This window comes from Manduca sexta, unplaced genomic scaffold, assembly GCF_014839805.1.
Source record: "Manduca sexta isolate Smith_Timp_Sample1 unplaced genomic scaffold, JHU_Msex_v1.0 HiC_scaffold_2366, whole genome shotgun sequence".
Lineage (NCBI taxonomy): Eukaryota > Metazoa > Arthropoda > Insecta > Lepidoptera > Sphingidae > Manduca > Manduca sexta.
The window spans coordinates 5,694-24,349 of record NW_023593323.1 but is presented as its reverse complement, the minus strand read 5'-3'; the positions used below and the strand labels follow the sequence as shown (position 1 = coordinate 24,349).

The window sequence follows — 18,656 nt, the reverse complement described above, 5'->3', positions numbered from 1 at the left end:
CTGACTGGGAATCTCCCCTTCCATAGAGGAACGTAATCATCTGTTCCTCTACAAAGCGGTGTTTACCTTACACCGCTAAATGTACACTTTAAAGTTTCAACAATTTTACCGTTTTAATTTATTTTTGCAACATCATTCTTTATTTGTAGTGTACGGAATCTCATGGCAAATGCCGTTCGCTCTTGATGTTTTATTTACAAATGGATTTTGGCTTTTGACAAGGCGAAATGAAATCATTTTATTCCATCGCATTTGAAATGATTTATTACGCTCGGTTTGCGATTAAGATAATAGCTTATAAGGTGGTATTCAACTTAACTAGTTTTGCATAAACGGGTTATTATTAATATAATTATTTTTAGACTCTTTGTTTACGCGTAATAATAAAAACAAGATCTCAAAAATGATTTGAGCGTGAATTTCGATTTGGTATGGTTTGGTTATTTTTATTAAATAATAAACAGGGCTATTTTGAATTTGTGTTAAAAAATGAAACCACGTATTTGTTTGAGTCCGTTTGCTCACACACACCATATCGTTCGGATCAATGCACTCAAATAAAAACTATGTACTTTTTTATATTATTTTAGAATAATTAACGAAGCGTGTGTTTGTTATATATTTTCGGGTGCCTTTTTATGTTTTCTTGTGAAACTGTATTCTTGATGTGTTGTCTGCAATAAATGTTTATTATTATTATTACTTATTTGATTTCTTGAATGTAACATATTTCAATAAGTTACTCTAAACGTAGATGTAAAATATTAAAGTGTAAGTTTGGAACAAAATATATATGAAAAAAAGTAATTTTAATTGCTCGACTTAACCCTTAATACTACTGTAGGAGAATTCATCACAATGGCAATATCAGTTGCAGACAAAAATACACACATGCACTAAATTCCCTAAACTACGAAGAGATTAAAAGATCAAAACACTATAACCAGGATTATTGGCGAAAATATTCGTTATTGATCTGAACAATTTTGGTTATGTAATTAATTTTAAGTAAGAGATTACAGTTATATTATATTTCTCTAGATGTTAACAGAAAATAGCAAATTCGTGCTGTTTCGCTTTAGTAATTCATTCTTTATAGAGAATTTTGTAGTTATTATTATTATTAGTTTCTTTTACTTTTGTAACCTTGAGATTTCGAGTCTGACAAATTTAATTACTGTAACTGGTTTGTAAAAGATACGCGTTACAAGTTCTAAACTTAATGCGCATCCTAACTCAGTAATAAACCATATTATGTAAGTGCTATATTGTAAATAAATAAATAAATTATAGATACTTTTGGCACAATTAGCTGTAGTAAAGCCGAGAATTAGGTTTAATTTTTGCCGCAATGTCAATATGACCCCTATTTTTATAAAACAAACACGCAAAAGATCACAAAGAACCTATTTACATAACATAACATACATAACATCACGCATTTTATCCCCGAAGGGGTATGCAGAGGCGCAACTAGGGCACCCACTTTTCGCCAAGTATGTTCCGTCCCATGATGTGATAGGGGGCGAGCCTATCGCCATATCGGGCACAAATTCCAGACTCCGGGCTGATACTGAGCAGAAAACCCAAATAACGTAAAATACCTATTTACGGAACCTAATATTTTTCTTTTATATACGCGCACTGCAAAGTGACCCCATCTGTTTGTAAGTGGAGTCCAATAGAATGTCGACTGGCGAGAGACACCCTGCGACAGTCGACCCAATTATACCGGCGCTGGAACCGGATATACACAGGCTGATCCCGGAACGCGACACACTTATGTTGGTCACTATGGCGGGTTTTAACACCTTGCGTACGGTGGTCGCTATCCATGCGGATATAAAATATATCCTACCACAGGCAAAGGGTCTTTCAAGTATTACGTAACGCAATTTGGAGGGTAGTTGTTGTTAGTTACGATGCGTTACAAGCGCGAGAGGGGGTTCCAACAACACGTTATGTAACATTGATTTTTCATTTTAAAACAATAACAAAGGTATTTTAGCCATTCTCCGGTACTTTTAAAAATGGAATTTTAGAGTTACATAACTTTTTGCGGGGGTCAAAATCTTTAAAACTTGCGTTAAGTAATATTTTGAACGGCTCCCAAGATATATCACGTTATTCTGTAAGAAGCTATATATAAAGATAAACTAGTGTTTACTATTTTTCGGTTCAATTGATTTTAACGAGGTGAACAACATCAAGTTTTTTTTTCTAATTTGCTGGTATAAGTATAATGGCTTAAATGTCATAGGCTTAAAAATAATCAAGGTCGACAGCCGACCTAGAAATGTGGCGTGGGTTTCATGGTCTCTTCCGGTGATAGGCTTGAGTCTTGTAAGCCGGCTTTTCTCGGTAAATTTATTTTTGTAGCATAGGCTGACAAAAGTTATATCATACCTATCATGGGATGGAACATAGCGAAAAGTAGTTGTTCTATTTGCACCTCTGCCTACACGTTTGGGGATAAAGGAGTGATTTGCGTGTATGTGTGTTAGACCGTCAAATATACGAATCAGTTATTTTTCCAGTACTTAGAAAGAATGTATAGCCATGTCAATGGGCGCCGCTAAGATTAGTGTTAGGGAGGTGCATCTGCACGTACGCACTATACTATAATATCAATTTACAAATTCAAATCGCGCGGGTTTTTAAAAATGTTATATCATAAGGAACATCTGTGGTTGGTAGATCCCATTGTTGCAGATAAAAATTCAGTGATTTATATATTTCGTGATTTATTTCTGGGCAGGGGGGTGTACGTGTACCCGCTCCCGGCGCCCATGAGCCTGTCCTAAAGGTAAATAATGTAAGTGAAGTGTAAATACTAATATGAGAATTAAGTCCTCCAAACAACAGTCACGTCCTTTGCAGAACTTGATAGTAATAATATAAATCTATATCTATACTATTATATAAAGCTGAAGAGTTTGTTTGTTTGTTTGTTTGTTTGTTTGTTTGTTTGTTTGTTTGAACGCGCTAATCTCAGGAACTACCGGTCCAAACCGAAAAATTCTTTTACGTTGGATAGCCCTTTGTTCGTGGAGTGCTATAGGCTATATATCATCACGCTATACCCAATAGGAGCGGGGCAGTAATGGCTAATCTCAGGAACTACCGGTCCAAACTGAAAAATTCTTTTTGCGTTGGATAGCCCTTTGTTCGTGGAGTGCTATAGGCTATATATCATCACGCTATACCCAATAGGAGCGGGGCAGTAATGGCTAATCTCAGGAACTACCGGTCCAAACTGAAAAATTCTTTTTACGTTGGATAGCCCTTTGTTCGTGGAGTGCTATAGGCTATATATCATCACGCTATACCCAATAGGAGCGGGGCAGTAATGGCTAATCTCAGGAACTACCGATCCAAACTGAAAAATTCTTTTTACGTTGGATAGCCCTTTGTTCGTGGAGTGCTATAGGCTATATATCATCACGCTATACCCAATAGGAGCGGGGCAGTAATGGCTAATCTCAGGAACTACCGATCCAAACTGAAAAATTCTTTTTACGTTGGATAGCCCTTTGTTCGTGGAGTGCTATAGGCTATATATCATCACGCTATACCCAATAGGAGCGGAGCAGTAATGGCTAATCTCAGGAACTACCGGTCCAAACTGAAAAATTCTTTTTGCATTGGATAGCCCTTTGTTCGTGGAGTACTATAGGCTATATATCATCACGCTATATTCAATAGGAGCGGAGCAGTAATGGCTAATCTCAGGAACTACCGATTCGAACTGAAAAAATATTTTTGTGTTGAATAGTCCTTTGTTTGTGGAGTGCTCAAAGTTATATATCATCACGCTATGACCAATAGGAGCGGAGCAGTAATGGCTAATCTTAGGAACTACCGGTTTCAACTGAAAAATTCGTTTTGTGTTGGATAGCCCTTTATTTGTGAACCGCTATAAGCTATATATCATCACGCTATGACCAATAGGAGCGGAGCAGTAATGGCTAATCTCAGGAACTACCGGTTTGAACTGAAAAATTCTTTTTGTTTTAGATAGCCCTTTGTTCCTGGAGTGCTATAGGTTATATATCGTCACGCTATGACCAATAGGAGCGGAGCAGTAATGAAACATGTTGCAAAAACGGGGAAAATTATGAGTTTTGAGAGCTTCCGTTGCCTGCGCTGCGTAAACGGTTAAAGTTATGCAACAATGATGTATGACGGGATTGTTTCACTTAAAAGTTCTAAATAATATAACAAAGTCCCCGCTGCATCTGTCTGTTACGTGTTAAACTCAAAAACTACCCAACGTATTAAGATGAAATTTGGTATGGAGACAGTTTGAGACCCTGGGAAGAACATAGGCTCCCGGGAAACTACTATTTTTATAACGGAAAACTTTAGCTTGAAAAACTTTATAACGCGGGCGGAGCCGCGAGCAAAAGCTAGTATTTAAATACACGTCTGTGACATCATTTGAATGTCATAATCATCTTTTTATTTAATTTATGAATAAATCTATTGGCTTTTTTATACCCGGCAAAATGACCCCACAGCACACGATGAGAGTGGGGTCCAATAAAAATATCAACTGACCAGAGATGATTACCTCTCGGCAATCGACACAGTTATACCGGCCTGTTGGAACCGGATATACACAGGCTGATCCCGGAACGCGACACTCACGTGGGTCACTAGGGTTTTAACACGTTGTGTACGGTGGTCGCTATCCGAGCGGATATTAAATATATCCTATCACCAGCTAAGCCAGGATGTTAAGACAATGCTCAAAATGATACTTATTTATTCACTTTACACTCAATACATGATCTATAGATGGTTTCAGGGTTCTACTAATAGATGCAATTTAATTTCGTTCTAAAGAACGATATCAGCCGAGACGCTGTTGAATTAAAATCAGTATCTATTAAAAATATGTGCATAAAATATTTTTGTGAGGGTATTTGTACATTTTGCTGTAGAAACACAGCGTTGACAGACCGCGGTTAGGGTTTCGAGTGCTTAAAGCACTCACCCGAAAGTCCGGTGTGTTTGTATAAGCCGGCTCTGTCAGTGTAACAAACGTATTGTCAGACAAAAAAGAAAACAGTTGTGACAATCGGTCGTTGACAGTCGTACTGGTCGATTGGTTGGTATAATATTTGTTAAAGTGTTTCTGTAGTCGGTGATTTTTTTTTTATTTTGATGAAAGTAGCTTTAGTATCCTAACATGTAGAATGCGACTAAATCTTAATAAATTTAAAATCCGAAACTGAAGTCGGATGTCATTTTAATATTTAAACATATTTTACAATATTATTCATATTGAGGTAGGATTGATGAAACAACGCGATTGTAAATATTAAAATCTAGATGTAATCTGTCTGATGAATAATATATTTACATTATAAATATCAATAAATGTCTCATTAATATTAATAAGTTCGATTTTTATAGTTATTATGCGCAATAGAATTTTTTATAATTGCATTTGCCTTATAGTTCTTATCTTGGATAAACTTATTCTAGACTACTCTCTGATAAGTCTTATCCGCCAATACTTGAGATTAAATCGGACTACAAGCCCAGGCAAAATGATAGACAATAAAACGAATTCTGAAAGGTTTAGTTAGTATCACATTGTGATATAACATTTTTCAAACCCCATACCTTTTTTTATTAAACCATTCATCGATATAAGGCAGAATGTTTGTTGCTATCTTTGCCTATAACTCGTGTTTTAAACAAGTAAGCGCAATGTTGTCGGTTTCTGAACGATCATTGCCGAAATTGTTATTATTATTACTTGTTTATTGCTTTGAATGACGAGACGAGCTTACCGTTCGCGTGATGGTAAGCGATACGACCGCCCATGAACTGTAGAAACTCCGTGCAACACCTGAAATTACCAAATATTGTTTGGTGTTCCACTCCGCTCGCCATCCTAAGAAATGAGATGTTAAATCTTATTATGTTCAGTAGTTACACTGGCTACAATGTCCTTCAAACTGTAACATAAAAGTGACTACACACTGCAGTTTGACGGCATATATTGTATATATTACATAATACCGCCTTTTTCAATCTAAAAACATCTTTTACTAAAATACCGAATCCAGAAGCTGTGGCTGTGATATAGGATCATAGTTAATTATAACACATTTATATACACATACGTGGTTAATCCCCGAAAAGATAGACAGAGGCGCAGTTAATGCGATCAAATCCGCTGTGTATATTCCCATGATGTAATAGGGGGGCGAGCCTATCGCCATATCGGGCACAGACTCCGGGCTGAAACTGAGAAGAAAAACTCTATGCTACTGCTGACCCGGGAATCGAATCCGAGACCTCAGCACTGCAGTCGTATCGTAATACAACTACGCCACCAGACAGTCATTGATATGTATCTTTTTAATTTTGTGTAAAGGTTATATCTTATTAGCTTAAGTTTTAAAACCTTCATGACTGTTATTAAAGTTGAAATGCCGCAGTGGGCAAATGCTATTCTATTTTAGGACTTCCGTGGCGTGGCTGTATTGGAATATTGTAGTATTGTGGTCTCGAATTCGATCCCTGGGTTGGGTTGGTTTTTCTAGACAATATCTAGAATCCATTTCATGACAGGCTTACCCCTTGTTATGTGGGTGAAGTCAAAAGATGGCTGGTGAATGACGATGTTACACTTCTGCCTACCCTTAAAAAAGGAAAAGATGTAATGTATGTGTTTATGCAATGTTAGGTTTCTAATAAAAACAGTTTAGAATACTAAATAGGTATTACGTATTCAAGTATTTGTCTGAGTATATTCCGTAACTTTCACTACTTTTGTTCCAATATGTCACAGTCTTCTAAGATCAAGGGAGCAAACGGCCTTGAGCATTGGTTGCATATATTTAGCGGAGTACCATAAGTGACGGGAAATGCAAATTGTCTTAAAAATCAATTTTGAAGATAGGTACGCAGGAGATATTATAGTGTGTGCGCAATACACAGGTGCACTCTCTGTTCCTTCACTCTCATAGTCCGTGAGACCGCAATCCGACATGAATGAAGAGATCAGGCGCAGGACCAACGGCTTTACGTGCTTTCCGAGGCACTAGTGTATCATACCGCCAACTTCCTGACTCCAAGCTGAGACTGAGTAATTTGTTCAATGAAAACAAGATCACAATATTTTTGCCCTACCCGGGATTCCAACCCAGGACCTCGGCGCAGTAGTCGTACTTGTAAATGCGACTAAGGCAGTCAACTTTATAATAATATGCAAACTGACTGCTTCGGTGTTGTAGTGGTATTACGGTACGGCTGCAGTGCTAAGATCTAGGGTTCGATACCCGGGTCGGGCAAAGTGATATTGGGCTTTTCTACTCAGTATCAGCCCAAAGTCTAAAATTTTGTGCCCGATATGGCGATACACTAGTCCCCTATCACAGCATAGGGCAATATACGCACGGCGGGAGGTGGGTGTAACAGTTGCGCCTCTGTCTACCCCTTCGGGGATTAAAGATTTGAATGTAGACTACTATACAACCATATCTGTCTTCTCGGATCTGACTGCCTCGGTGGCGTAGTTGTAAGTACACGGTACAAATACGACTGCCGCGCTGAGGTCCTGAGTTCGAATCCCGGGTCGAGCCAAAATAATTGTGACTGGGTTTTTCAAACGTGAAAGCACGTAAAGCCGTTGGTCGAAATTCGGCTAGGAGGGATTCCTTCATTCTTCTCGGAAGCCCTGTTAATACTTCTCCCGCACTCTACGTCTCCAATTGTTCTATGAAAACCATAGCTGTATCATATTTGATGATGGAGACAGCGCAATACATTATATCAAAAAGGCGAACCACGAAGGCGTTAATAAAAAAGGAACTACATACATATCCCAATTTATTTGTGTAAGAGGCAGTCGATGGTGGGCCTAGTCTACAAAAATTTGAAGTAGGCTAAAAGTCACTCAACCTTGGAGGAGGCGAGGCGCAACAAAAGCCGAATCTGTGAACACTGCTTGAGAAGTAGGTACCAGCAACCCATAGGGTTACCATAGAAAACTGTTTAATTAAAATATATTTGTTAACTAGCTTCCGCCCGCTTCTTCGCCCGGGTGGATTTCGGACTTCAAAAATGGAGGAGGTGCTCAATTTGTCGGGATGTTTTTTTAATGTATGGTAGTATGCAGGTGGTCCGATTGTCCGGTCAGGGTTTGATGATGGAATCCTGGTGAAATCGAAGGAACTTTAAACCATTAAGGTTGCACACGCGACTGAAGCTTAAAAAATGGAGTAACTTCTCCCGTTTTCCCAACATTTCCCTTCACTGCTCTGCTCCTATTAATTGTAGCGTGATGAAAAGTATACTATAACCAGCTCAGGAGTATGAAAAATTATTGTACCAAGTTTCGTTAAAATCCGTCGAGTAGTTTTTGTTTCTATAACGGTTATACAGACAGACAGACAAAAATTTTACTAATTGCATTTTTGGCATCAGTATCGATCCCTAATCACCCCCTGATAGTTATTTTGGAAATATATTTCATGTACAGAATTGACCTCTCTACAGGTTTATTATAAGTATAGAAGATGTAGATAACGCCACCTATCGATCTAATGAGGCAAACTTTACAATGGTTAGTTGACAGTTTGAACCAATGTTAAACCACACTAGCTGATACTTCAGAATACTAATGGCATCGTTCGCAATTTACGAGAATGGAAAATTAACATATTTTACACCCATAAATCGAGAAGGAAAAAAATATATTTTATGCACATTTTAAGTAAAGTTATTTAAATAAATATCAGTTTATAAGACCGTTGCTTATCTCTGTAGAAGCAAAGTGGCACTGTTATTTACGAGGTCTTGATAAAAGGCAATTAAAACTTAAAAACATTGTATTTCCTAGCCTTACGTCAATGATATTTAGGAATAAAATATAAATACAGCAAAAATATCGCAGTGTTAAATACCTGTAACATCACAATGGAAACACATACATCATTAATTTAGATATTGATTCATAATTTTCTTTATAAATTAAGCTTAATTTAATCTATTTAGCATGCATTGGATCCCTCATAACATTTTGATTTTATACTTTATTTATTGTCTTTATAAAAGGCGGCATTGTAAAAATTATCACATTTAAAGTTATTATCACAAAACGACCGGTGTGCTACACCGTCTATCTGTATTATACGCCTTCCACGAAGCCAGTGACTGCACTGACTTCAACTCCTCAACCGTCAGCGGTCTTCCTCTAAACTCGTCTTCAATATCCTGAAGAGTCCTGTCCTTGGTCTCTGGAAGGTAGCACCACGCTACAAACAAACAGTAAGCTACTACAGCAGCATTGATGCAGCATGTTCCGTGAACACCTAAAACGTTGAACAAATGAGGTAGCGTCTTTACAGTTATAAACATGTTAGCTGAATAAAACAGCACGCTTATACCGCCAGCTAAACTTCTGTATTCTAATGGAAATATCTCTCCAGCTATTATGAAACATAATGATAATGTGCCAGAAGCTACCGCGAACATTAAAGTGTGAATTAACAGGATGCCTATCATTGGATGATCGATGGTTAGTAGGCTGTTTTCTTTGGAATAAGTGTATACAGCTATACCTAATAAGGCGAATAAGTTAATACCAACTGTAGTGAACAGCATTACTCGTCTTTTTACCTTCTTGATGATGTATATTGCAAAGATATTAGCTATGATGCGATGGGCATCCAACGTGATCACCAACAATGGTATATTACAATCGGGACCAACAATTCTTTGGAATAAATCTATAGCATACGTTACAACTATGTTCACGCCACTCCACTGGGCGATGGTATAAATATGGATCATAATAAAAATAGGTTTGAAGAACTCCTTCTTTTGTATCGTCGTTTTGAAGTAGACGATATTGCTTCTCAACTTCTTGATGAAGGTTTCTGAAATATCGGCCTCTGCTTTCGACTCTCTGATGATGATACTGGCTTCTATCATCCTTTTTAGTTCTTCCTCTTCATGGTTACCTCTTAACCATCTAAAGACTCGTCTACATTCGTCATATCTGCCTTGATCTGCTAACCAGCTAGGAGATTCTGGCGAGCATATAACAATGAATAAGTCGAGAAGAGCAATGAGCCCACACACTAGTGCAGAAATCTGCCATCTGATGTAGGAACCCATAGTGTGGACGACAAGAACCGATACTGCTATAGAAATTGATATTGTCATTAAGAAAGCGCCTCTATTCTTCGGACTGCAGTATTCTCCGATCAGCACGGAGCCGAGGTACGTCGCCATGCCCATGCAGAGACCTTGGAAGACCCTGGCTATCATCAGTGTTAGGACGTCTTGCGCAAAAATTATGCAGACCCAGCCGATGATCAGAGGAATGATGCTGATGAGGTTTGCCATTTTTCTGCCGTATCTTGACATGATGGAGGGCACCAAGAAGTTTCCAACGACGAGAGAGAAGCCAGGGATGGCAGCTGGAATGAGAAAGGAAGTAAATTAGTTCCACCTTAATTTTTTTAAGTGTCGAATTTGCTATTTAGTAAATCTGTTAAAAAATAGTCTATTTCTGTCGCCAAGCAGTAGTTCACAAGCACTGCTTTTACTATTGAGCTTAGAATAATTCAATTGAATACAGACAAACTCATTAACCTTTATAACATTGATGTATACGTAAATTCAGCGTCACAATAGCGACCAATCACGCCTCCTCTCATACGTTATCAGAGTTCACACCTTGAACCCCGTCGTGATGATAAATTACTATGACAATGATACACTAGCTAGTTCATTCGATAAAGAACCATAAAATGTATTCGCAATTAAAAATATAGTTGAATAGTTAAAAAACATTTAAATAACATTTGCAGGATCAGCAGGAACTGCGTTTGCTTAACATAGATCCAATTTTGATGACAAAATAGGACAGTAATAACTAAGTATATTAGATATCGCATTCAATGCACCAGTCAGCAGGTAAGAAAGTGGTAGTTCGCTGTTGTAGAATATATTTTATATCTCCCCAGATAGTCATCACCGTACACAAGGTCTTAAGACCCGCCATAGTGGCCCACGTAAGTGTGTTGCGATCCGAGATTATCCTGTGTATATCTGGTTCCAACAGGCCGGCATAGTTGTGTCAACTCTCGAGGGTTAATCGTCTCTCAGTCGACATTCTATTAACCTCACCACTTATATCAGGTCGTTTAAAAAAATTAAATGTTCTCTAAAAACATCAACTTAGAAAAATAAAGTATGATTTAATTTACGTATATTTCATAAACAGAATGTTTCGTAAACCAAGTGAAGTCATGACTCATTCAACAATTTCGAAGGCTCAATGAATCAGTGCACAATCCATGTTTTGTATTTACCTTTACTGAACGTTTGTTAATAAAACGAGTATTGCATACCACCTGACACAAGTTCATTGTTAGTTATTTACTTTCACTTTAGTTTTTGACTGTAGGCAGTTTAAGATTTTTACATAACTCAATGACGCAAGGAGTAGTTTGTTCGCTTGATAAAAAATATGGTAAGTAGCCCAACCAAAAGCAGTTACGTCACCACAAACTTAAAATGTAAAGAATAGCACTGAACTGTAGATCATCTAAATCAGGGGTGGCCAACTTGGTAAGACCTAAGATCTACTTTTCACTGATGATACTCTGCGATCTACCAAGCTACATACATCTTGGAATCTTATGAAACAACATAGTTCAGTACACAATTTATTATTATTTTGATTAAAAAATGTTACAAGACGATGCGTGCAGCAGTTAGTGATTAGGTATATTGCGCGGTCTGTTCTACGTGTATTTATATTTTTGCCTAGCCACGATCGACTGGACTTGTTGTCGTGATCGACCAGTCAATCGCGATCGACCGGTTGGCCACCCCTGATCTAAATGATCTAGATGCAGCGTACGACCAAGGTTATGATTCAATGGTGAAGGGTCTATATAATGCCATTCGTGTCGGGCTTCCCTTTATGTAGTATCTATGTAAAATCCAATTATCATTAGAACGATTTGCAGATCGCATTTATGCATATTAGTACCTATAAGCGGCGATAGCCTAGTTGGGTATGGACCAGACTGCCGAGACGAAAGTCCGCAGGTTCAAATCCCAAGAGCAACACACCTCTGACTTTTCTAAAAAATCATGGGTGTATTCTTTGTGAAATTATAGTTCGCTTTAACGGTGAAGGAAAACATCGTGAGGAAACCTGCACATCTGAGAAGTTCTCTATAGGAATTTTGAAGGTGTGAGAAGTCTACCAATCCGCACTAGGCCAGCGTGGTGGGCTAAGGCCTAATCCCTGTCAGTAGTAGAGGAGGCCCGTGCTCAGCAGTGGGCAAGTATATAATACAGGGCTGATATTATTATTATTATATGTTGTGCGGGTTCCCTTAAGGAAAATTTCACCTTCCACCACTGGTTCCTTCACTCTCATAGTCCGGTGAGACGCCAATCCGACATGACGGGAGAGAGATCAGGCGCAAAACCAATGTCTTTACGTGCTTAATTAGAAATCTGTGTATTTTTTTTAATTTCAACGCACAACGGATACGCGGGATAGGAATTGTGTCTCAAATACTTTAAAGGCATACCCAACCAACAGTTGAGAACAGTTTAGCTAATTTAGTAAATTTAGAAATTGTTGGAAAACCTATTACTTTCATAATGTATATATTATTATGAAAATCAAATTTGAATATTTCGTTGTCAAAATTTTTTGGTGCATCAAGGTTACAGCGTCTATACGGCAACTTATCATCATGAGATCAAATATGCCGGCTTTCAGTTAATATTTCTAAATTAAAACCCATGGCCTCTTTGTAATATTTTACATTAAAATAATTTCAGCTATTTAAAAACGAAAAAATAACAAAAGCATTTTCCTTGAGCGTGAAGCGGAAACTTCATACATTTAATCATCTTCTATTTTCTACAAAAGGAACTATTGTTATTTTAATTCTTTTAATTTAACTTTTTTTTTAGATAAATGTTGTTTCACAGCTATAATTAGTGAGGAGACTCATCCATAACCTCATAATTTTAATTAAGCCTGATTGATCTATTAACTGTTAGTGTGCCATTAGATAAATATATTCTGTTATATAAAACAGGGGCCTTGTTTTATATATTAATTTCTATTGTCTTAAACTCGACGCGTTGCGTTATGTTTTTGTTACCCACTGTCAAAATAACGTGTGGAATAGAGAATAAGGCCCCTGAAGAGTTTGTTTCCGGAACTACTGGTTCGAATTGAAATATTCTTTTAGCATTGGATAGCCCAATTATTAAGGAAGGCTATATAACATCATGCCATGACCAATAAGAGCAGGGTATCAATGAAAAATGTTACATAAACGAGGAAAATGTATTCCTTTTGAGAGTTTTAATGGCGTGCGCTGCGTAATTACCTACAGTTTAAAAAAAGATTAAGTGCAACGGTTTTTGATTTAACAACCAAATTCGAAAAACTATTTGTTTTGCGCACTACTTCGCTTACGTTAAAAAGCTTTCTAAGAAAGATGCGTATTTAAAAACAAATGAGATTTGAATTTAAGCCCTCAGTATATTTTGGATCTATAAGATTTATATTAAAATGACTAATTAACAAAAAGTTGTACCAATCCAAGATCCTGAGGAATCATCGATGGGTATAGAAGAGTCGGAGGCTTTCAACTGCTCCAGGAGTCCTGTCGTAAACCCCATCACCAGGCCTGCTGCAGCCATGTTCAGTGATACTCCAGAAGTCACGAAGCACTGGAATTTACGAGGATCATCATTAGATAATGTGCCATGAATAAAATTTTACGATGAGACGCTCTAGGATGAAAGGCGAATAGCACGCGTGCCGGTGTAACGGAGGATCAATATGTTAAGACATGTTGATAGAACAATATCTAAGAGTCTATAAGACTCTTTGTTTGACTGCACTCATTACAATACGTTGTACAAACACTACACCAGTGGTTGTACGTAATAAAATAATTCGGGTACGCGTGTAATATAACAAAAACATAGTTAGGTCTTAAAAATAGTCACTCTGATAGGTAAGAGCGGTCCTGGATAGCCTGATACAGGCCTTTTTTTAAATATTAATAATGGCACGTTAACCACTAATGGATCGCCATTCTTGCCCTAGGATATGTTATTCTCATACTTAAAGTTAGCATTAATGGCTTCTAGGCTATGGCCCGAGGAATAATAACTCATCTTATTGTTAACATTACAATTCTTTAACAGTAAAGTCTAAAGCCGATTGCTCCTTGAGCTCTAAACACTCTATAAAAAATATTCAAAACTACATGGCTATGACTGCAATTTCGGAAAAGGATTTTGTAAGTGAATTTAACTCAAATAACCGTTAACAATTTGTCTGCAACCATCATTGTCTGCACGCTCTTTTTAATAGCTAGACTGACCGTTTCTTTTACAGTTCAAAATATAAGTTGCTTTTGAGATCTAAAATTTAGACCTAATTATCTAATGGAAACTTTATTACAATGCTAAGGTAAACCTCTTCCCCCTATTCTAATCATACTCAAATGAAGATTCAGTACAACATAGATTTACAAGCATGTAGGAAATATTGGATATAGTTTCTACGACTGGTCGCTTGGTTAATGTAATCTTCCCGATGGTACGTTACTTGTATCTGACTATATAGGTAATATACATAAGGTGTAAAACCCGCCATAGTGGCCTACGTAAGTGTATCGTTCTGGGATCAGCCTGTGTATATCCGGTTCCAACAGGCGGGTATAATTGTGTTGACTGTCGTGGGATAACCATCTCTTGTCAGTCAATATTCTATTGGACCCCACTCCACTTACAATCAGGTGCAGCTGGGTCAATTTACCTTGCACGTGTTTATTAAACTCCAGACTGTTGGGAATAATCATCTCTCGTCAGTCGATATTTAAAAACTCACGCAGTATTACCCGACCGGGGAATTGAATTGCAAACTCCTGATCTGTATCGCGCTTACATTGCCACGGACCAAGGAGTCGCAGAAAGATCAGCATTGTGTTGTATAAAAACTGGCGGGTTTACGTTATAGGGTGGTAGTTATGAAGTCCGATACAAAGTATATCATGAACTGATTGATTGGTTTTTCATTATGCGATATGTGGGTAGTCATATGGTATAAATTACATGCCACCAATTCGATTTATTCTTAAACATCATCCTCAACAAAAAGCCATTGACACTCAATCTTCCGTGACGTCATCGCACGTGTTTATTTAAGTATTTTAAATCCTCTATATTTTTGTTTGCCGTATTTGCGTTGTTTGTCTGGGTATTTGCCTGAACTCCGAGTGTCATCTCACGCTCCACTGCGTTTATTTTTAATACAATATCTATTTCAAGCATCTGTTCTGTGTTTGATACTTCATTCATTATGTTTTGGTTAGAATAATAAACATATTCTGTTTGTTTCCAACCAGAGTTCAAAGTTTTGAAATTGTATGTTGTTAAATCGTGAGTATTACATTATACTTGATACTCTTACTTCTCTGTCTCCGTCTTCTCTTTTCTTGTCTTTTTCTTATTAGGCAAGCAGTTTACCCGTCTCGTTATTATATTGTATAAAAGCCTTAGATACAGAATTATATTCTTAATTGGTGCTTAACAATTCAACAAATGTATCCAAACATTACAAAACTGTACATTCACTTTTATGAACGTCAGATTTATTTTAATTGACTCGACTTACGATGTTTCATGATTTTGTAATAGGTTTTGCAACAAAACTAACAGTGTTTTTAGAATGTATCAGTAGTCGATCTGACTCTACATCATTAAATTATCCTTATTCCTTCCCGCAGTAAAGTCCGCGCACCAGAAATTTTCATTGATGGAAACAGTACGTCCGTGTTTAAGTTTTCATTGATGGAAACTAACCCAACGATGAAGTGGCGATAGCCTAGTTGGGAGTGAAACGGACTGCCGAGATGAATGTCCGCAGGTTCGAATCCCAAGGGCCTCTGACTTTACTAAAAAAAATGTGTGTATTCTTTGTGAGTTATCGCTTGCTTTGACGCTGAAGGAAAACATCGTGAGGAAATCGGCATACCCTGAGGAGTTCTCCATAAAATTTTCGAAGGTATGTGACGTCTACCAATCCGCACTATGCTAGCGTGGTGGAAAGAGGCCTAAACCCTCTCAGTAATAGACGAGGCCCGTGCCCAGCAGTGGGACAGTACATACAGAGCTGATATTATTATTTATTATTATATAGCCCCATGAAAACCTCTTCTGAGAAGTCCCTGGCAAATCGATGACAAGAACTCATGAAAGTTTTATCCGAACTGGTTAAAGTGAACTCAAGACTTTTCGATTCTCTACGCAGTACGATTTCACTAATAAAAGATTGTGATGATAGAAACCGGCGGGAATGCATGAAAAGATTGATGAAGGTGGAGGAAGCGCGGGAAGTATGCCAGATCGTGCAAAGTGGAAATCCATAGTCCTTGCTTCCTCCTATAGGATAGAAGCATGATGCAATGTATGTATGTATGTAGATCTGCTTTTGGAGACAATAACCAAAGGATTTAACGATACTATATCAATTACTCTGCTTATTTCTGCCTTCGCTTAATTGTTCCAGTTTTCGAATATTGAAGTTAGAATGACTAGACATATACATTTTTTAAGATCACGACAAAGTGACCTCTTTGCACCTGATGATAAGCGGATGATAGGGGTCTAGATAACGCCGAGGAGAGTGGGTTCTATAATGCCCTCTTTATTGATCTTTCGGGATTCTTTTAAATCTTCAACGATTAAGACATCAAATGTGATATATCTAATTTGTGCATCAAATATAATATAGCACTGCGTAATACCCAGAGATTTATCAGGTAGATCTTGCGTGTCCAGTAGTTCGTCTGGATTTAAATCTTGTTCATTTAGTTTCTAATCATATATTTGTTTATAAGTAAACGTCCCTTAATCCTTCATTATTACGTCCGTAATTTGTTTTTAATAAAAAGAGTTTGCTCAATAATATAAGCAGTAACTCAACCTTTTAATTTTCATTCAAAATCAACAAAACTAAAATAATACAAAAAAAAATATTTCGTTTCTTTACAATACGTTTAAAACAATTGACTCAATGTATCTAATTGACTATTTCAATTAATTAATTAGTAGATAGGCACCAATTTAAAGTACGTAGTTATTACTAATTTGAAATTTTGTGTCACTAAGCTTGTAGTTTTTTTACTAGTTTATTATTTTGGAATATTTAAACACAAAATGATTAATTTATAATATTAATTGAATCTCATTTCAAAAACGTCAAAAAAAATAATTAACAACACATTTCGAATAGAATCCACAAATTCAAATTACAAATTAAGAACACCAATTCGAATATTCCAAAACCAACCTGCTTCGTGAACGGCGTCACCCATTCTTCAGCAATCTTCCCCATGTTCACAGACACACACAATCACAACATATTTACGCGTGCTTCGCTTTCAGCAGTAGTAGGCAGTCTAACTCACGCGGCACAGCAAGGCCGAGGTACAGTTGGGGCGAAAAATCCTTATTATATGCAGTAGGAAATTATCATTGTATTTAACTGACAAGTTTATTTGAAGGTTAATGATTCAAAAAACAGACCTACAATTTAGACAAGAAATTGTTATTAATTTAAATTGAACTATATGGGTTAACGATGAGCATAATATTCGTCTTCCTATTTTTTTTAATACATAAAGTCTTTGCGGCTATTCTGGCTTGTGTCCAGCCAGCTAGATAAGCTTATAATTGTTAGGAACTGAAGCGATTTTTATTAAAATAAAAAGAAATATCACTGAGTACAGTTATACTTTCACAAATATTACACAAACCAAACGACCTGTACGACTGGCAATGAACAACTGTTCGCTGCTGACACTGCCTCGGTCTGTCAAACGCTTAGTATTTTTATAGCAAAATGGCATCACAAATACCCTCACAAAAATATTTATATCTTAACAATATCAAAAGGGGTGGAAAAGTGCTAGCGTGGCGACCACGAATGAAAGAAAGACGCAGCGTAGGTCCCCCACGAGATGGACCGACGACCTGGTGAGGGTCGCCGGAGTCCGATGGATGAAGGCGGTCTAGTACTGGTCCTTATGGCGCTCAATGCTATGGGGAGGCCTATGTCCAGCAGTGGACAATTCCCGGTTGAAATGATGATGATGAACAATATCAATATTGTTGAGTAATTCTTATAAACAATAGACAATACTAATAAAAGATAATGTCATCGTATTTTCCTCATTACGCACTATTTAAGGATATGATTGCTTCAATAACTGAATGTATATTTATATATTTGTGGCACAAGAACCAAACTTTGTCGTTTTATTTATTCACTCACTCTTTGTTGCCCAATAGTAAAAAAAAGAAGTACATATGGCGGTCTTATAGCTATCGGCAATATCTTCTAGATGGCCATGAGATAGATACGAAAAAGAGAAAGAGGGCAGTCTAGTAAACAGAATAATAATTTGGATTAAAAAATCATTAACATATTTAGTAAGTGTTTCAACGCCTCTTTTGGACAATTCAGTCGGTTAATGCAATCTTTTCGTAGATACATTCAAATGATAAGATACTAGTCGTTGCTTGCGATTAAGCACGTCTAAAAAATGTTTCCGGATATTCCCTTT

General features: G+C 37.2%; 1 protein-coding gene across 1 annotated transcript; it reads right to left on the bottom strand.

Moving 5' to 3' along the window:
* Positions 1-8,837: 8,837 nt before the first annotated feature.
* Positions 8,838-17,886, bottom strand: LOC115442301 (facilitated trehalose transporter Tret1). Its single transcript, XM_030167314.2, has 3 exons — positions 17,381-17,886; positions 13,611-13,746; positions 8,838-10,448 (listed from the first exon to the last, which is right to left on the bottom strand). Exons 1-3 carry the CDS (start codon positions 17,423-17,425, stop codon positions 9,115-9,117), a joined length of 1,515 nt encoding a protein of 504 aa, XP_030023174.2. The 5' UTR covers positions 17,426-17,886; the 3' UTR covers positions 8,838-9,114.
* Between the last annotated feature and the right edge of the window lie 770 nt (positions 17,887-18,656).

Coding starts and splice junctions, on each gene's coding strand:
- LOC115442301 (XM_030167314.2), bottom strand. CDS start 17,425: ATGGGGAAGATTGCTGAAGAATGGGTGACGCCGTTCACGAAGCAG. Junction 13,747..17,380: donor TGACGCCGTTCACGAAGCAG/GTTGGTTTTGGA, acceptor CGTAAATTCCAG/TGCTTCGTGACTTCTGGAGT. Junction 10,449..13,610: donor TTCCTCAGGATCTTGGATTG/GTACAACTTTTT, acceptor TTCTCATTCCAG/CTGCCATCCCTGGCTTCTCT.